Below are 15,784 nucleotides of genomic sequence, written 5' to 3' on the forward strand. Positions count from 1 at the left end.
TATCCATCTATTTCTCCATTACTCTGAAATACCGATCCCAGGTACTTAAAACTATTGCTTTTTACAATCAGTTCACCATCCAAAGATACCTTGTTATCTGTAGTAACTCCTTCTTTAAATGAACATTGCAAATACTCTGTCTTTGTCCTACTAAGTTTTAAACCTTTTTCCTCCAGAGCTTGTCTCCACTGTTCCAGTTTTTGTTATAAGTCTCTTTGACTATTTCCTACTAACACGACATCATCAGCATACATTAAGCACCATGGAATGTTACCCTGTAGTTTCGCTGTTATCTGGTCCAAAATTAATGAGAATAAATACGGACTAAGCACCGAGCCCTGGTGCAATCCTACTTTCACATGAAATTTATCAGTCTCTCCCACACCTGTCCTAACACTAGTCGTTACTCCCTCATACATATCCCTCACAATCTTTACATATTCACCAGGGACTCCTTTCTTATCGACTGCCCACCACAGAATCTCTCGAGGAACTCTATCATATGCTTTCTCAAGATCAATGAATACCATATGAGCGTTTGTTTCTTTACTCCTGTATTTTCCATCACATGCCTTATAATGAAAATTGCATCTGTTGTTGATCTGCCCTGCATAAAGCCAAACTGATTCTCGGATATTTCGGTCTCTTCACGTATCCGTCTATCAATTATTCTTTCCCATATTTTCATGGTGTGGCTAAGCAGTTTTATAGCCCTGTAGTTTGTACATTGTTGTATATCTCCCTTGTTTTTGTAGACAGGTACTAGTATACTGATTCTCCATTCGTCTGGCATTTGTCCAACTTCCATAATCCTATTAAATAAACCTTCTAGCCACCTTGTTCCTGTCTCTCCCAATGCTCTCCATATTTCCCCAGGAATATCATCTGGTCCTACCGCTTTTCCTTTCTTTATTTTTTGAAGCGCTTGAGCCACTTCCTCGTTTGTTATTTCGGTGACCATTGCTGCTACTGTCTCCGTTGACTCTACAGGCTGTCAGTCAAATTCTTCATTTAATTTTATCTCCTAAACATCTAGCTTGATATTTTGTATCAAGATCAAATTTATCCCAATGGGTCCCAATATCACATAAAGCATCACAAATTTCTGCCAAATTTTTGTACAATCACTTTAATTTAAAGCATAAATTTCTCTGGACCGGTGGCTTGGTGGCTGCATGTCTGTACAAGATTTTTTTTGTGTATGCAGATTGTGTAAATCAATACGTAATGTGCCTTCCTTTGAAGTTGAGTTATACAGGATGGCAAGGTCAGTAAATGGGTAAGTGTTGTTTTGACCGGCGTAAAATTGTTGTAACAACTCTAGTGGCGCCCCTTAATTGCTGGCGCCTGTGTGCGCCGCACACATTGCACATATGGATGGCGCGGCCCTGGTTCTGTGGAAAATATAGGGGTGCATTATACAAATTTGTAAATAACACCAGTACATGGATAATCGCTGAAAGGTTTTTTATTCTAGCATAGGCGGTTCAGATGGTATAAAAAGGGGTTTTTTTTAAGTGTAACAACCTGTAATTAAAAAATTTGCAATTGCCCCTAAATGAAACCTATACCAAAAAATTATCCACTTATTTGTGATTAATTGTTCCAGGGTTTCTTCTTAATTTTCATTACAGTTAGGGAAAAATAATAATTTTTTGTAAAAACATGTTTTTTTAAATTTTTTCAACTTTGGGGCGCCACCCCCGCTGGACGGTGGGTGAGAAACATAAGCTGTCGGGAAATAAATAGGAAATATAGTCTCTCTTCATTTTACTATTAAGTACATTTTTTGCAAAACGTACAGGAAGGGCTATGTTTCACAAAAACCACAAATTACTCCCTTTGAAGGGATGAAAAGGGGGGTTCCGGGGCGAAATTTTTTAAGAAAAAGTTAGTCTCATAATAAGCACGCCTTGATATACCAGAAAAAAATAAAACCGGACTTGTATCCATTTTGCAAGGTTCAACCTCTGTTTCCTACACTAATAACAGCCAAAACATTTCTAGTATCACTTCGTGCCCCCTGTCATCATCTGGCAGTCTTAATTTTACCTTATAACCGACATTACAGGGAGAACTTTCAAGTTTGATGTTTTAAGAATTTTCTTCGCTTGCTTTTTAAGACCTTCCTTTGCAAGTGTCCGTTTGACTGCAACAAAATCTTGCCTCTCTGAAATTTGATTAGAAGGTAGTTCTTCTAGAATCGCATTAGATTCATCCAATGATGGTTGCTCAGGTCCTGGTTCTATTATAAGCTCATTTGGTTTATCCACTTCTGTTTGTTACAGAAACAAACTACCTATGCTTATTTTTTCTTGGATTTTTCCCTTCATAATAAGTTGGAGCAAGTTATATCTATATTAATGCAAACTATAAATTGTTAAGGACTCAAGGGTCGTTCTTAAGCCATGTCGTTTTTTATCTGTCTGTTTGGTAACTTTTAAAGTAAAAGTCCTATAATAGAGTCTTGACACCTAATATATAGGTATATGAACCGTATTGGTCTAAAGAAAAAACCTAATAAATTTTGGGCAAATTTGTCGTTACCTAAGTTACAGATACGGATAGAGTGGATGTAGAACCTGATTTGACGCGAAATGTGGCAACAGCGAAATTTTTACTCGTAAGTATAATTCCTCTGAGCAAGGAAAAACCTTGGTATAATTCCTCTGAGCAAGGAAAAACCTTGGTATAAGAATTTCACCCTCCCTCGCAAATACATATCCACCATCAGTAGAATTAGATTTGGACATGCATGTTATCCTGCACATTTATTTAAAATAAACATATTAGATTCGAATATTTGTCAAGAATGTGAGGTTAAAAGTGACTTGAACCACATATTTTTTGAATGCAAAAAGCATAAACACCTAACCAATCACCTAATTAAAAGAATTATAGACCAGAACATCCCACTCCCTGTAAATATTCTTCTGTCACTGAATAAAAAGAAAATTTTTGACTGTTTGGTATCTTTCTTGTCGGATAGTAAAATATTATTGTAATTAGTTATAAGTATTTGTAAAATATGTTTAAAAAATATAAAAAAAAATAAAAAGAAAAAAAAAATAAAAACATGAAACAAAAAAAATGAATAAAAAAAATTAATAATTAAAAAAAAATACTTAAAAAAAATAAAAATAGAAAAATAAAAAAAATAATAAAAAATTAAAGAAAAAATCACTAAGAGGATTTAAACCTCCGCAGGGATGAACTGGGTTGACATCCTATCGTAGTGACAAAAAAAAAAAAAAATACAAAAAAGAATGCATTTATTTTAATATTAAGATTAATATTTTTATTTGTAAAATGTATACACTATGTGTTCTTGATAAACATTAAGTAGTATAATATATTTATATTTATTATAGTATGTACATTAGCTGTAATGAGTAGGTAAATAAGAAGTTAAAAAATTGTAATAATATTATAATAACCAAGTTTCACTAATTGGCAATATCTTTAATACATTTACTTTTGATTGAGACTGGCTGAATGACCATAGTCCAAGCCAAAAAAAGAAAAAAAAATTCCTCTGAGCCAGACACCTTTTTAAACTAATATACAGCTCCTGGACCAAACCATGGCCGATGATAGAAATCCTGTCTATGTTAGGTGGGTGTACGACCGACGACAGCGTTTGTCACCGGCCATGGTTCATTCCGGGAATTGTATTATCTTTGAAAAATGTCGTTACATACTTTTGGAAAAGTGGAAAAGTATCTGCTTCGAACAATGGTTTATATATTTAATCTATTTTAATTCATACAAAGTATACAATAATTTCATACAATTAATATCACATATTTGGAAAAATTGTTGATATATATATTATATCGAGTATACAAATAAAAATGTGTCTAAATTACATATAGTTAGTACTCCTATTAAATCGAAATTTACAGGTGAAAAAACAAATGTTATATATAGATATGAGATAATCAAAGTTAACAACGAAAATCAAACTTCCGAAATTACCAGAAGAATAAGGTTAGCTTGGACAGGATTTGGAAAACTGAGTTGGATCTTGGAAAGCACTAAAATAGTTTACAATCAGTGTATCCTCTCTTCAGGCCGTTTCTTCTGCCAACCAGAGCCGCTTTTAGAATAATGTCCAATTTGTTATGTAACAGAGAACTAAAATTGGCATTGAGGATCCGCCTACTTCGCTGCTACGTGTTCTCGGTCTTACTTTATGGTGTCGAGTCCTGGACTGCGAATAAAATCAATACAAATCGCCTGAGGCTTTCGAAATGTGGAGCTATAGAAAAATTTTGAAAGTTCCTTGGGTGGAGAAGATTCGAAACTCCACAATACTAGAACGTCTCAACAAGACTCTCTCTCTTGTCGTTTCTCCATTGGTCTCTATCTTCAGCAAGACTACTGAGATTCTAAAAATCATCAAGTAGAGAAAGCTAGAGTATTTCGGACATGTAATGAGAATGAGAGACCCCAAATATAGGTTGCTGCAAAATATTATTGCAAGGCAAAATAGCAGACAAACGCAGTGCAGGACGAAGAAGAACCTCATTGTTGAAGAACTTGCGAGATTGGTATTGTGTTGATACAAGCATGCTATTTAGGGTGGCAGTGAATCAAATTAAGATAGCTATGATGGTAACCAATGTTCTGAAAGGACATGGAACATGAAGAAGTATCCTCCCTATACTCACGTACTTACGTGGACACTCACCAATACCAATATGAATAAAATAGTAAAGGCACAAAGAGCGATGGAAAGATCAATGCTCGGGGTGAGACTTATATACAAACACATATGGATTAGGAGCAAAACCAAAGTTAAAGACGCAGAAGAGCATACTGCCAAATTAAAATTGAGCTTCGCAGGACACAATGCTCGACTGAAGAATAAAAGATGGAATCATGAAATACATAAATGGAGACCATGGCTAGGAAGAAGAAGCAGAGGAAGGCCACAAATGAGATGGACTGATAACATTAAGAAGATTGGAGTTTGGAAGCAATTGGCACAAAATTGAAAACACAGGATTGAATTGGGAGAGCCTGTGTAAAAAGTTGGATTACTTAAGGCTGAATAAGAAAAAGCCTGGAAAAGAAACATCAGTCAGTTAAATGAAAAGTTAATGCTACTAAGTAAGTATTTTGCATAATTTTAAATGTTTTCATAAGTATAACCAATAGGGAACTTGCACATTTTTGTTTTACTTATTACATAATGTTCAGTTTCGTTTAAAAATAAGATTTTCAAAATTTCACGCCTTATAACCTCATAATATCTTAGAAGTACAAATTTAAAATCTTCTATATATTTAAATCACTTCAAACGATCAGCAAAGCGCGAGAACTTTTGTGACGTCACATCGTTGTATTTTTGTACTGACGTTTATAATGTCTCATTACAAATTATACACAATTTTGTTTACTTTGGAGTCACAAATTTTGAAGAGATAGTATTGAATTGTGTGTTTTTATTATGGAAAATAAACGTAAATACTATAAAAGTGTTGTTTAATAACATTGTATTAAAGTAGAACCATTAAAAACCCCAATAACACATTTATTAGATTACCAGTCAATAAGAAACGGAGTTTAATAAAGTGGTTTCAAAGGACATTAAAGACATTTTAGTTCATTCTCAAGGTCTTCATGGATGTGAAGCTAATTTTAATGTAAGTATCTGTTGTTTTAATGTAATATAACATATTATGTTGTCTGATTACTAGTTTTTTTAATCAACATAAATATATTTACAATGGGTAAGTTATCAAAGTGCTCTTTAGAAAAACACTTTCCCGTCATTTTAAAAAAAATGTCTTAACAAAACTACTCAAATATGAAAGATACAGTGATGAGCGCGCTAATGACCGGCAAAATAGCACAAAAGATGGAAAACGTATTAAGTTGTGAGATAAAATGAAATGAAACTAGCCGAGCTGGGAAATTTAGCGATAGTAACCTTTTTATTTACATTATATTGATTGTTTCCAAGCTTTACACGTATCAGAGGAGTATATTAACTAAAAGTGTCACTGTGACAGTGGTATTTGCCAAACTCGTCCGATACGTCTAAAGGTGGGAAACGATCGATATGATGTAAATTAATAGGTTAATATCGCTAAATTTCCTTGCTCGACTAGTTTTATTTCTTTTTATCTCAAAACTTAATAAGTTTTCCATCTTTTATGCTATTTTGCCGGTTATTAGCGCGCTCATCACTGTATAGGTCATAGCAACTATCTCTAATGGTTTATAAATCTGAAATACACCATAAATAGACGGAGAGCTAGAGCCGAAAAATCATCGTCATAAGTAATATCGAGTTTTTCCTGTGAAGTGTGTCCATTGTATATTGACAATTATGACCCCTTTCAGGCTGACACCTCAGTGGATACAGGAAGTAGCAAGAAGGGATGAAAGGGGAAAGTTAGTGCAGTCATTAAAGGTTTTCACCTCCTATTTTGTTAAACCTCCATCGATTTGCATGAAAACTGGTGGCTAGTTAGAGCATACCTCAAGAAACAAAACTGATTTGGTGCCAACTTGCACTTTTACCCTGGTGGTGGATACCACCCCTTCCCGCGGGTGAAAACAATTTTATTAAAAATATCCTCACAAATCTATAGAGGGATTTGTTATGTTATTAAAATAAATCAATACTTTTTGAGTTCTTAAAGATCAAATATTTGTCTATTTAACCCATTTAGCGCCAAAGGTGCGAAAACGCACCATTTTTTTGTAGAATTTTTTTTGACAATTCGTTAATTTTTTTTAAATCTTTTTATTTTTTAAGCAACCAGAAGATATAAGTGTAACTAAATTTAATTTTGTTTAATTTCCAAACTCATGCTTTCATCACAAAAATATTTTCTAAATGTCCGACATTTTCAATCCTTCTACACAACTTTATTTTTACTGTAGTAATTTTATTGGCATAACACTTTTGTGGTCAAATAAATTAAAACATTATTTTTTTAACCTATTTGTACAACAATTGTTATAAAAATACAAAAAAAAATTTTTCTGAGTCCTCAAATCTCGTGTTTGAAAATAATGGTTCGATAACGAACCATTGGCGGAAGTCGACATAATATGTTATATTATAGTTATATATTAACTGTCTGATCAGGAATAAGTTCAAGGTGATGCACAGGCAGTAATTTGTTGGGATATTTCTTTATTATGTGTAAAAACACGTACCCACTATGCTTGCGCTCCGAGCTCCTGCAACTGCTCCACATAGTGGACACGTTTGGCGCTCCCGGACTGTGCAATTGTGCGCACTCTGCCTCGGCGCTCCAATCTGTGGCGGTTTATATGTAAGGGAGCGCATACCGTATCGATTGGAGCAGTTGCAGGGAGCGCGGAGCGCAAGAAGTTCGTGGACATAGTGGATGGTTGGCGCTCTCGGACCATGCAACAGTGTGCGCTCCGCCTCAACGGTCCAATAGGTGGTGGTTTATATGTAGAGGAGCGCATGCAGGTCGATGGAAGCAGTTGCAGGGAGCGCGGAGCGCAAGAGGTTTGTGAACATAGTGAATGGTAGGCACACCCTGACCGTGCAACAGTGCGCGCTCCGCCTTGGCGTTCCAATTTGTGTCGGTTTATATGTAGAGGAGCGCATACCGTATCGATTGGAGCAGTTGCAAGGAACGCGGAGTGCAAGAGGTTCGTGAACATAGTGGATGGTTGGCGCTCCCGGACCGTGCAACAGTGCGCCAACGACCGTGCGGCAGTGCCTCGGTGGTCCAATATTACGAACGTAGTGGATTACTTTAGAACTGTACTGATTACCTAACTGGTACCTTTAGAAAGACGGGTATTCTGGTATTCAGTTTTGTTATAATCTAGGGGGGGGGGGGCTACATAAGGGAGGTTGTGTAGTCTTGTAGACAATGTCGATTTGTCGAATTTATGCAACTGGCACAGAGCAAGATACAGGATTGGAAAGTGTAAACTGGAAATATATAAAATAATTTCTAAAAAAGATAAAGGGCCGTTCGATTTGTTTTTGAGAAAGAAGCTGCAGAAGGTGTAGGCAATGTTCTAACCATACTATTTTTGTTTATCAAAACTTCCACACCATTTAAACTCTAAATGTTTTGAGACTTTTCACAAAAAATAAAATTGTGTATTTTAATTTTTATACCTCATTTCCGCCAAAGGTTCGAAAACGAACCATTTTGTTGTTGTGACACCTGCCATTATCAAAGTGTAAAATAATTTTTTTACGAATGTTTAAGTTTATTTTACTCTAATTAATCAAATATATTACATATTATCGCAGTATTTCTTTGCTTGGCGGTTAATGGGTTAAGAGCATAATATGCGTGAAGTTACAGATGATAAAAAGAACATATTAATTAATTGTATGTTAGTAAAATATTATTTTTATATTATTTCGATGTTTGATTGAATTTTTTCTATCAATATAAACTGAATATGCACAGAAACTGCGAGTGTCCAATAATGGGTACATCGACATATTCGAATACATTTTTGCTAAATTTATAATATCGAAATAATATTTTAGTAACATACAATTAATTAATATGTTCTTTTTATCATCCGTAACTTCACGCATATGTGCTCTTAAACAGACAAGTCTTTGATCTTTAATAACTAAAAAAGTATTGATTCACTTTAATAACATGATATAACAAATTTTACTTATAATTTGTCCCTCTATCGATTTGTGGGGTTATTTTTAATAAAATAGTTTTCACCTTCGAGAAAGGGTGCTATCCACCCCCAGGGTAAAAGTGGAAGTTGGCACCAAATCATGTTTATTTCTTGAGGTATGCTCTAACTAGTCACCAATTTTCATGCAAATCGATGGAGGTTTAACAAAATAGGAGGTGAAAACCTATAAAGACTACACTAACTTTCCCCTTACATCCCTTATTGCTACTTCCTGTATCCACTGAGCTGTCAGCCTGAAAGGGGTCGTAATTATTAATATACAATAGACACATTTCACATGCCAAACTCCATATTACTTATGACGATGATTTTTCGGCTCTAGCTCTTAGACTAAAAATGATTACAAGTAAATGAATATCAATGAACCTAATGCATTAATGGTGCACAGTGTAAACATTATAATCATATGACGTCACGACGCCTTTTCGGCTGGCTGCTATAATGTGAATTTAGAATCGTCTTTAGGGGCCAATCGAAAGTCAAAAACAACTTCCTTTTTCTTTATTTTAAATTATGTTCTGTTGTAATTTATAACATAAACAACATCGAATTAACAATTTTATGCAAGTTCCCTATTCTATTCAACAATTTGTACATGTTATACAATGTGACAATATTATAAAATATAAACAAATATATTTACAATTTACTTTTTTTTAACAACAGTTACATTTTACCTGATGGCTGTAATAATTTGGCCCACCACCATAAATACTTGGGAATGCACTTTATTGCGGAAACAACAAATAAACAAGAAGTTGCGTTGTTACCATTTATTGCAAAATAAATTTCTGTTCCAGCACTTTGCAGCAAAAACTTAAACATCTTTATTTTCTTCGCTTTTCAATTCAGCTTTAATTCCATTTATTATTCTGAATGAAGTGTCTTTGAGATTCTTCGCCAAGACACTTTGTACATCATTAAAATTATCAGAACCATCTTGATCAAGTGAATTTAGTATTGATTGATACATACCATTCATAGATGTTTTCACTAAATCAGACAAAATGTTGATGTGCTGTAAATTTTCTTGATGCAAATCTATTTTTTCTAAATCGCTGTTTTGAACATGCATTTCATGTTCTTTTATCTTGTGGTTTAAATTTGTAATCAATGAATTAGCCTCCATATTTGTAGTCTTCGATTGCTGGTATAAGAGATCCAATTCTTCCAGGGAATTCTTTTGAGTCTCTATCAAATTTTCCAGCTCCAAAATTATTGCTTTGTTTTCTTCTACCTCATTTTTAAAGCGTTCTAGATTAATGACTTTACTATTAGCTTCTAAAAGTTTGGTATTCATTTCTGCAATGGTTTCTTTTAAATGAGAAATTTCTAGTGACTTTTCATCTCGTTTTGAATTGTGAGCAGAATTTTTACTTTCTAGATCATAACATTTTTGTTTATACCTTTGCAATTCTGTTTGTAGATTTTCTGTTCTAAGTTCTAATACTTTTACCTTAGAGCTTAAATTACTTGTGCTCCCTTTATTCTGAGTGTTTAGATTATCTAACTTCTGTGCAATTTGATTCAAGCTACACCTTAGTTCCGAATTTTGAGCTAGAAGTACCGAGTTAAGATCTCCATATGTTGGTTGTGAATAGTAAACTTGTGGCACTGATAGTAAAGGTTTTTGGACAAGTTCAGTGCTTACAGATTCAGGTGGATACTGGATTTCTTCTCGTTCAAACTTTTTCACCTTCCGAAATTTTCTAGTTTTGCTTTCATGACTTTCATTTTCATCTGAAATATCTGATTCTAATATTGGCACTGGTTTGGGCACCACTTGTTGCCCCATTTTAGTTATTCTAGACAAAATATTAGCTTTTCTAGTAGAATCTGAGCTATCAGAATCTGGGTAATTGGAAGAGGTTTCAGGTTTAGGTGTGACTTCTGGTTTATTTACCTTTTTCTCATCTTTGCTGTGATTTAAAGTTTCTAGTAAAATTTGGGCACCATAAAATTTGAGAAGATCGCTAAATTCCAATTGGTGCTCTTGTGTTTCAAATTTGACGAGCCAATTCTGTTGATTATTGTCAATGAATGATGAAAAGTTGTCTTTTCGTTGTTGAAAATAAAGCTGGTCACATATTTTAGCCCTTAAAATAGTATGCGTTTTATGTTTATAGGCTATTATTTCATATACTTTTAATTCATCTGATCCAATAATGGCCAATCCATGTTTGCCCACAGGTTTGAAAGTTTTATTCTCCCTAAAAAATACAAAAATGTATCAAATATATTGAACATAAGAACTAAACATAGACTTTATTTATTTCTTTTTATTTAGCTTAATGCCTAGACAGCTAATGACTATTGGTGTGGTACTGCTGATTTCGCAATCAGGTTGTGTAATATTGTAGTGAGTGTTGAGTAAATGTCTTGTTACTTAGTGACTTCATTGTCTTTACAAAGAGACACTAATTGTATCCGAACTTCTGCAGTCCCTATGGTGAATACCGAACACTCTCTATAACGAACACGGATATTACAAGGTTTCTCTTATAACGAGGTACACTAAATGTATGAGATTCCTATTGAACTATAACACCTCTATAATGAGGCATATTTGGTAATAATGAGGAAAAATGAAATCGAAGAATATGTTTCTTTATTAGCGCAGTAAGTAATAGCGTTGATTGAAATATTAATATGGTAATACGTCATACGCACCCAATACATCAATCAACGGTAATAGCTATAAATCCAACCGTCTGTATATAGAAATGCCCAACATCTGTGTTATTATCGAGGCCAGTGTTGCAATAAACTCCACCACCTGTATTAAACTTCTTTCTCATTATCTATCGACCAATATTGAATATTGTAGAAAATTTACAATTTACGATGGCGAAGTCTTATTGTTCAGGTCGACCATCGACACCTAATAAACTACGTAAGAGGCATCAAAACATTTCAATATTATTGTTGTCTGATATAACGAGGTCCACTTATAACGAGGTAATTAGTCCGCCATTTCAGTTCTCGTTATTGAAGGAGTCTACTGTATTTTCATTTATTAATTCTTAATAAATGAAAAATTTCCTACCCAGCTGAGGTTCAAATACACAACCCTTGGATCCAAACTTGAAAAGAAACAGTTATCGTGGTTCCGCCACTTGGCAAGAATGAGTGAAAGTAGAACTGTAATGAGGATATGGAAAGCTCCATCAGATAAAAAAACAATAGAGTCAGGCCAGCAAGAACACAGAACGCAGACATTGGAAATGCTTTTGCAAAAAGAAATATTGGGTGGAGAAAGGCAGAGAGACTAGCTACTGACCAAAAGGCATGGAGACGGGTGATCTCTCTACTTACCTCAACACCGTAAGGTATAAGAGGATGGCTTAACCCCAAACTACAGACAGGGATGTTTCAGGACATAGACTCTGACATGCAGTATGTCATACCGTTGTATATTCTCCTTTGTTTTCAATATGAATTTGTCTTATATCAGTGTATTTGTTTTTTACATAAACTACAGAATGATTCTTCACACTGCTATAGAATAAAATACTGCTCCAAATAAAATAAACTTTATTTAAAAAAAAATTATGAATGCATGCATATTATTCAAAAAATGGTGGAAGTTCTTACAAAATCCTTTATAGACTGAGTTAAAAAAAAATTAAGTATTGGTACTTAACTCAAAAATAGCAAAATAGTGCCTTCCACTTGAAGGTAGAAGTAGAACAACGTCAATCAAGTACTAAAAAGCCATTACCACCAGAGCCGGATTTAAGGCAGTGGGGGGCCCTGGGCAGAATTGGTTTGGGGCCCTACCTCCTGCCATTAAGAAAATTGTTATTATAACTATGGTATACAGCCAACTATAGGCTTTTCCCTTTTAGAAATTAAAAAAAATGTTGATCTACTTTTATGAATATACCTATTTTTAAATAATAAAAACTACAAGATCTGCATCTTGTTACTTACAGTGAAATATTAAAAATAAACATAGTAAAATGTATGGATAAAGTCCGGGTACTTTTCGAGATTTTTTAACTGAAAATTCCTTGACTATGTCGGACATGTCTATGTAGTTGTTTTAAGACACGTACTTAATACTTATTATAGAAAAATGATTCAAACATTTTTGGCCCATCACAGACCGAAGTCGATTTTTAATTAACTTAAATTTTGAGAATGATCTCTCTCCACTGCATTTAGTTAGCATCAGAAGTTTGTCACCACAACGTCGTTGGGAAACGCATCACTCACATTCGTTTGTTTTAGCAGTCAGTACATTTAATGTTCTTTACTTATATTTGATGAGCAGATTTCCTATTTAAATAATGAATTTAAAAATTCTACAAATTATACCAGTTCGACCCCTGGGTTTTCATCTAAATCATTGCTATAAATGTCGGTAAGATTTCAGTTTCTCAAATATTCCTTAAAAGAATATAAATTCTTTAAGTGATCGAAGTGCCGCCACTCAGCGGCAATATTTAGATCTTTGAGAATACGTGCTATTTGTCCTCTATAACATTTCATTCCAAATGATTGAATAAATTCCTGTTTCCAGTCAACACATTCGATTATACAAATCATTTGCATCACTACGAGTTTTAAATTGTTGCTCATCGTCTTCTGAAATTTTGGATAATGCTTCTTTAATCTGATTATAACATTTAACTAGTTTTTTAAGGCGTCACTTCTACTATAGATGACCATCTAGTAGCATTTACTCTTTTAGGAACAATAATATTGCTGCCATGGTCAGCGTTGCTCTCACTTAAAGACGCTTTTACTTTTTGCCAATTTGTAACACAATACTCTGGGTATTGTGATTTATAAAGAGTAAGAACTTGCAAATTAAAGAAAAGCTGGGAGAGAAGTTATTGAGGAGTGGCTTAGCTCAGAGGAACAAATTTAAACGTCCAGAGAGACAAAATCTCAAGTGAGGATTCGGGCTAGCTTTACTACACTGAAGTTTGGCTTTGAGATAGTAATAAAAGAGATATTGAATATAGAACTATATGAACAATGGAGAAAATGGGACCTTTTAACAACACAAAATTAACAAGTTGTATCTATATGTAGAGGAAGTGAAAAATACATATAGTTCATATACCTAGTCCTTCCAATAAATCAAAGAACGCTATAGCAGCAGGACAACACTCAGCTGTAGCGTTTTTAACTAAATTTAGAGAGTGGGCGGTACAATGAATCCACAACGCCAAGATATTATACTAATTTAATTTTAGGCTGAACACAGTGAACACCATTGTACTTTCCACTCATAACTGACGAGTTATCGCAGGACTGTTCACTGCAGTCTGCAGTTTTTCAAATCGATATCATCTTCTTGCAAGAATGTGATTAGAGCAGGGCTTCCCAAAACTTATTCGTACTGCGACGCCCTTGGGACTTTGCTATTTTTTTGCGACGCCCCTCAACCCAACCCGAAAATTATACTTACAAATTTTAGTACTAGCCTAGTAACAGGTTATAGTTAGGTATAACAAAAACACTATTTGAACATTTATAATTTTTATTAGAAACTAGATGACCCGGTGAACTTCGTTGCACCTTATGAACCTTATGGAATATATCTTTTGGTTCTACATCGTATAAAATGAAAAAAGAACAGTTTGTCCAAAAAAATAAAAATAATTATGGGGGGGGGGGGGCAAGCCCCCTTTTTATAAGTTTGGTCGTACCAACTAAGAAAGTCGGTGTGAGCGGCCGTGGAGTAACGGCATATTCGCTGGCCTCATACGCTAGTGCACGTGGGTTCGAGCCCTGCCAAAGTCAAACCATTTTCATTTCCAATAATGACACGAGCCGTCTCACCGTGCCTCGGAGAGCACGTAAAGCCGTCAGTCCACCTGGTCTAGTGTACATCGGCACTAGTTACTTGAAACAGGGTTAAAGATGTGAATGGCGCCGGAACTGTCCGAAAGGATTTCTCTGGCAAAAATGCCATACGATATTATTATTATAGATAGTCGGCGTTTAGTAAATTTCAATTTCCGACTTATTTCGTATGCTTTAAATGATGACGCACGGGTAAAGACTCGCGGACTCAACTGCACATACAAATATTCATTTTTATTTATATAGAAGAGGTAATATTTAGATAGCTGTTAAAAAATAACGGTTGGTGATAGAAAAGTGAAAATTTAGGGTTGAATGTATGTTTTAGTTCTACATCATATAAAATTAAAAAAGAACAGTTTGTCCAAAAAAAATAAAAAATAATTATGGGGGGCAAGCCCCCTTTTTACTTAGTTTGGTCGTACCAACTCAGAAACCTTCCCAGGTTCATGTACAACAACTTTCATTAAGGTCATCATATGATCAAATGTATAGTCTGCGAGTCTATAAGGTACATACATACATACAAACATTCATTTTTATTTATATATATTAAGAACGAAATCAAAACATAGGCACAAAAATAAAAAGGGATATTTATTTATGTACCTAACTGGCTGGATATGTTTGCTTTTTTGAGCACAGCTTATGAAACCGGGGCTTCAGTTTGGAAATTGCCACTCTCATTTCTTTTTCTACGTTTATGTTTGACCTGTACTGATAATAAAACCTTTAATGCAGAAGTACTGATGACATGATATTCATGGGAAACTGAGCTCCAAAAGCATTAGGCTAGAATCACAGGACAATTCTGTCAATTGTTCTTCTTCCTCTGTTGAAAGTGTCGATTGTGTGGATGACTGGAAAGGGTTTCTGACCCAGTCATATTGCTCCAGATCTTCGGGAAAATGTTTCTCAAAGTGTTCGCTCAATGAAGACATTTGTTGCGTCAACATATTTTTTAAAAAGGGATCGAGGATTTCTATCGATTTTTCTTGTAGAATACCTTGTAAATCAGGGAAACAGTCAATTTCTTGATACTCTAATTTTCTCTTCCATAGGAGCAACTTCTTCTAAAACTAAAACCCAGTAATTTTATCTGCCAATTGTAGGATATGAGTATTGTTTCCCTGCAAATACTTATTAAGATCAGTTAATTTCTTAAATATGTCCACAGGTATGCTAATTTATTATAAACTCTGAATTAATAAAGTTTTGCGCAATATTATGCGATTCTGTATGTAGATACTTGTAAAATTAATTGAGAGTTGTATTAGTAAAT

At 34.3% G+C, this 15,784-nt stretch overlaps 1 protein-coding gene across 1 annotated transcript in view; it reads right to left on the reverse strand.

The window, feature by feature from the left end:
* Positions 1-7,813: 7,813 nt before the first annotated feature.
* The window catches only part of LOC126884520 (chromosome partition protein Smc-like), a 41,385-nt gene continuing 33,414 nt past the window's right edge, over positions 7,814-15,784 (reverse strand). Inside the window, exon 3 of the mRNA XM_050650462.1 lies at positions 7,814-10,892. Coding sequence (XP_050506419.1) covers positions 9,500-10,892 — 1,393 coding nt within the window. The 3' untranslated portion in view covers positions 7,814-9,499. The remainder of the gene's footprint in view (positions 10,893-15,784) is intronic.

The sequence above is a fragment of the Diabrotica virgifera genome, chromosome 5 (assembly GCF_917563875.1).
Source record: "Diabrotica virgifera virgifera chromosome 5, PGI_DIABVI_V3a".
NCBI lineage: Eukaryota > Metazoa > Arthropoda > Insecta > Coleoptera > Chrysomelidae > Diabrotica > Diabrotica virgifera.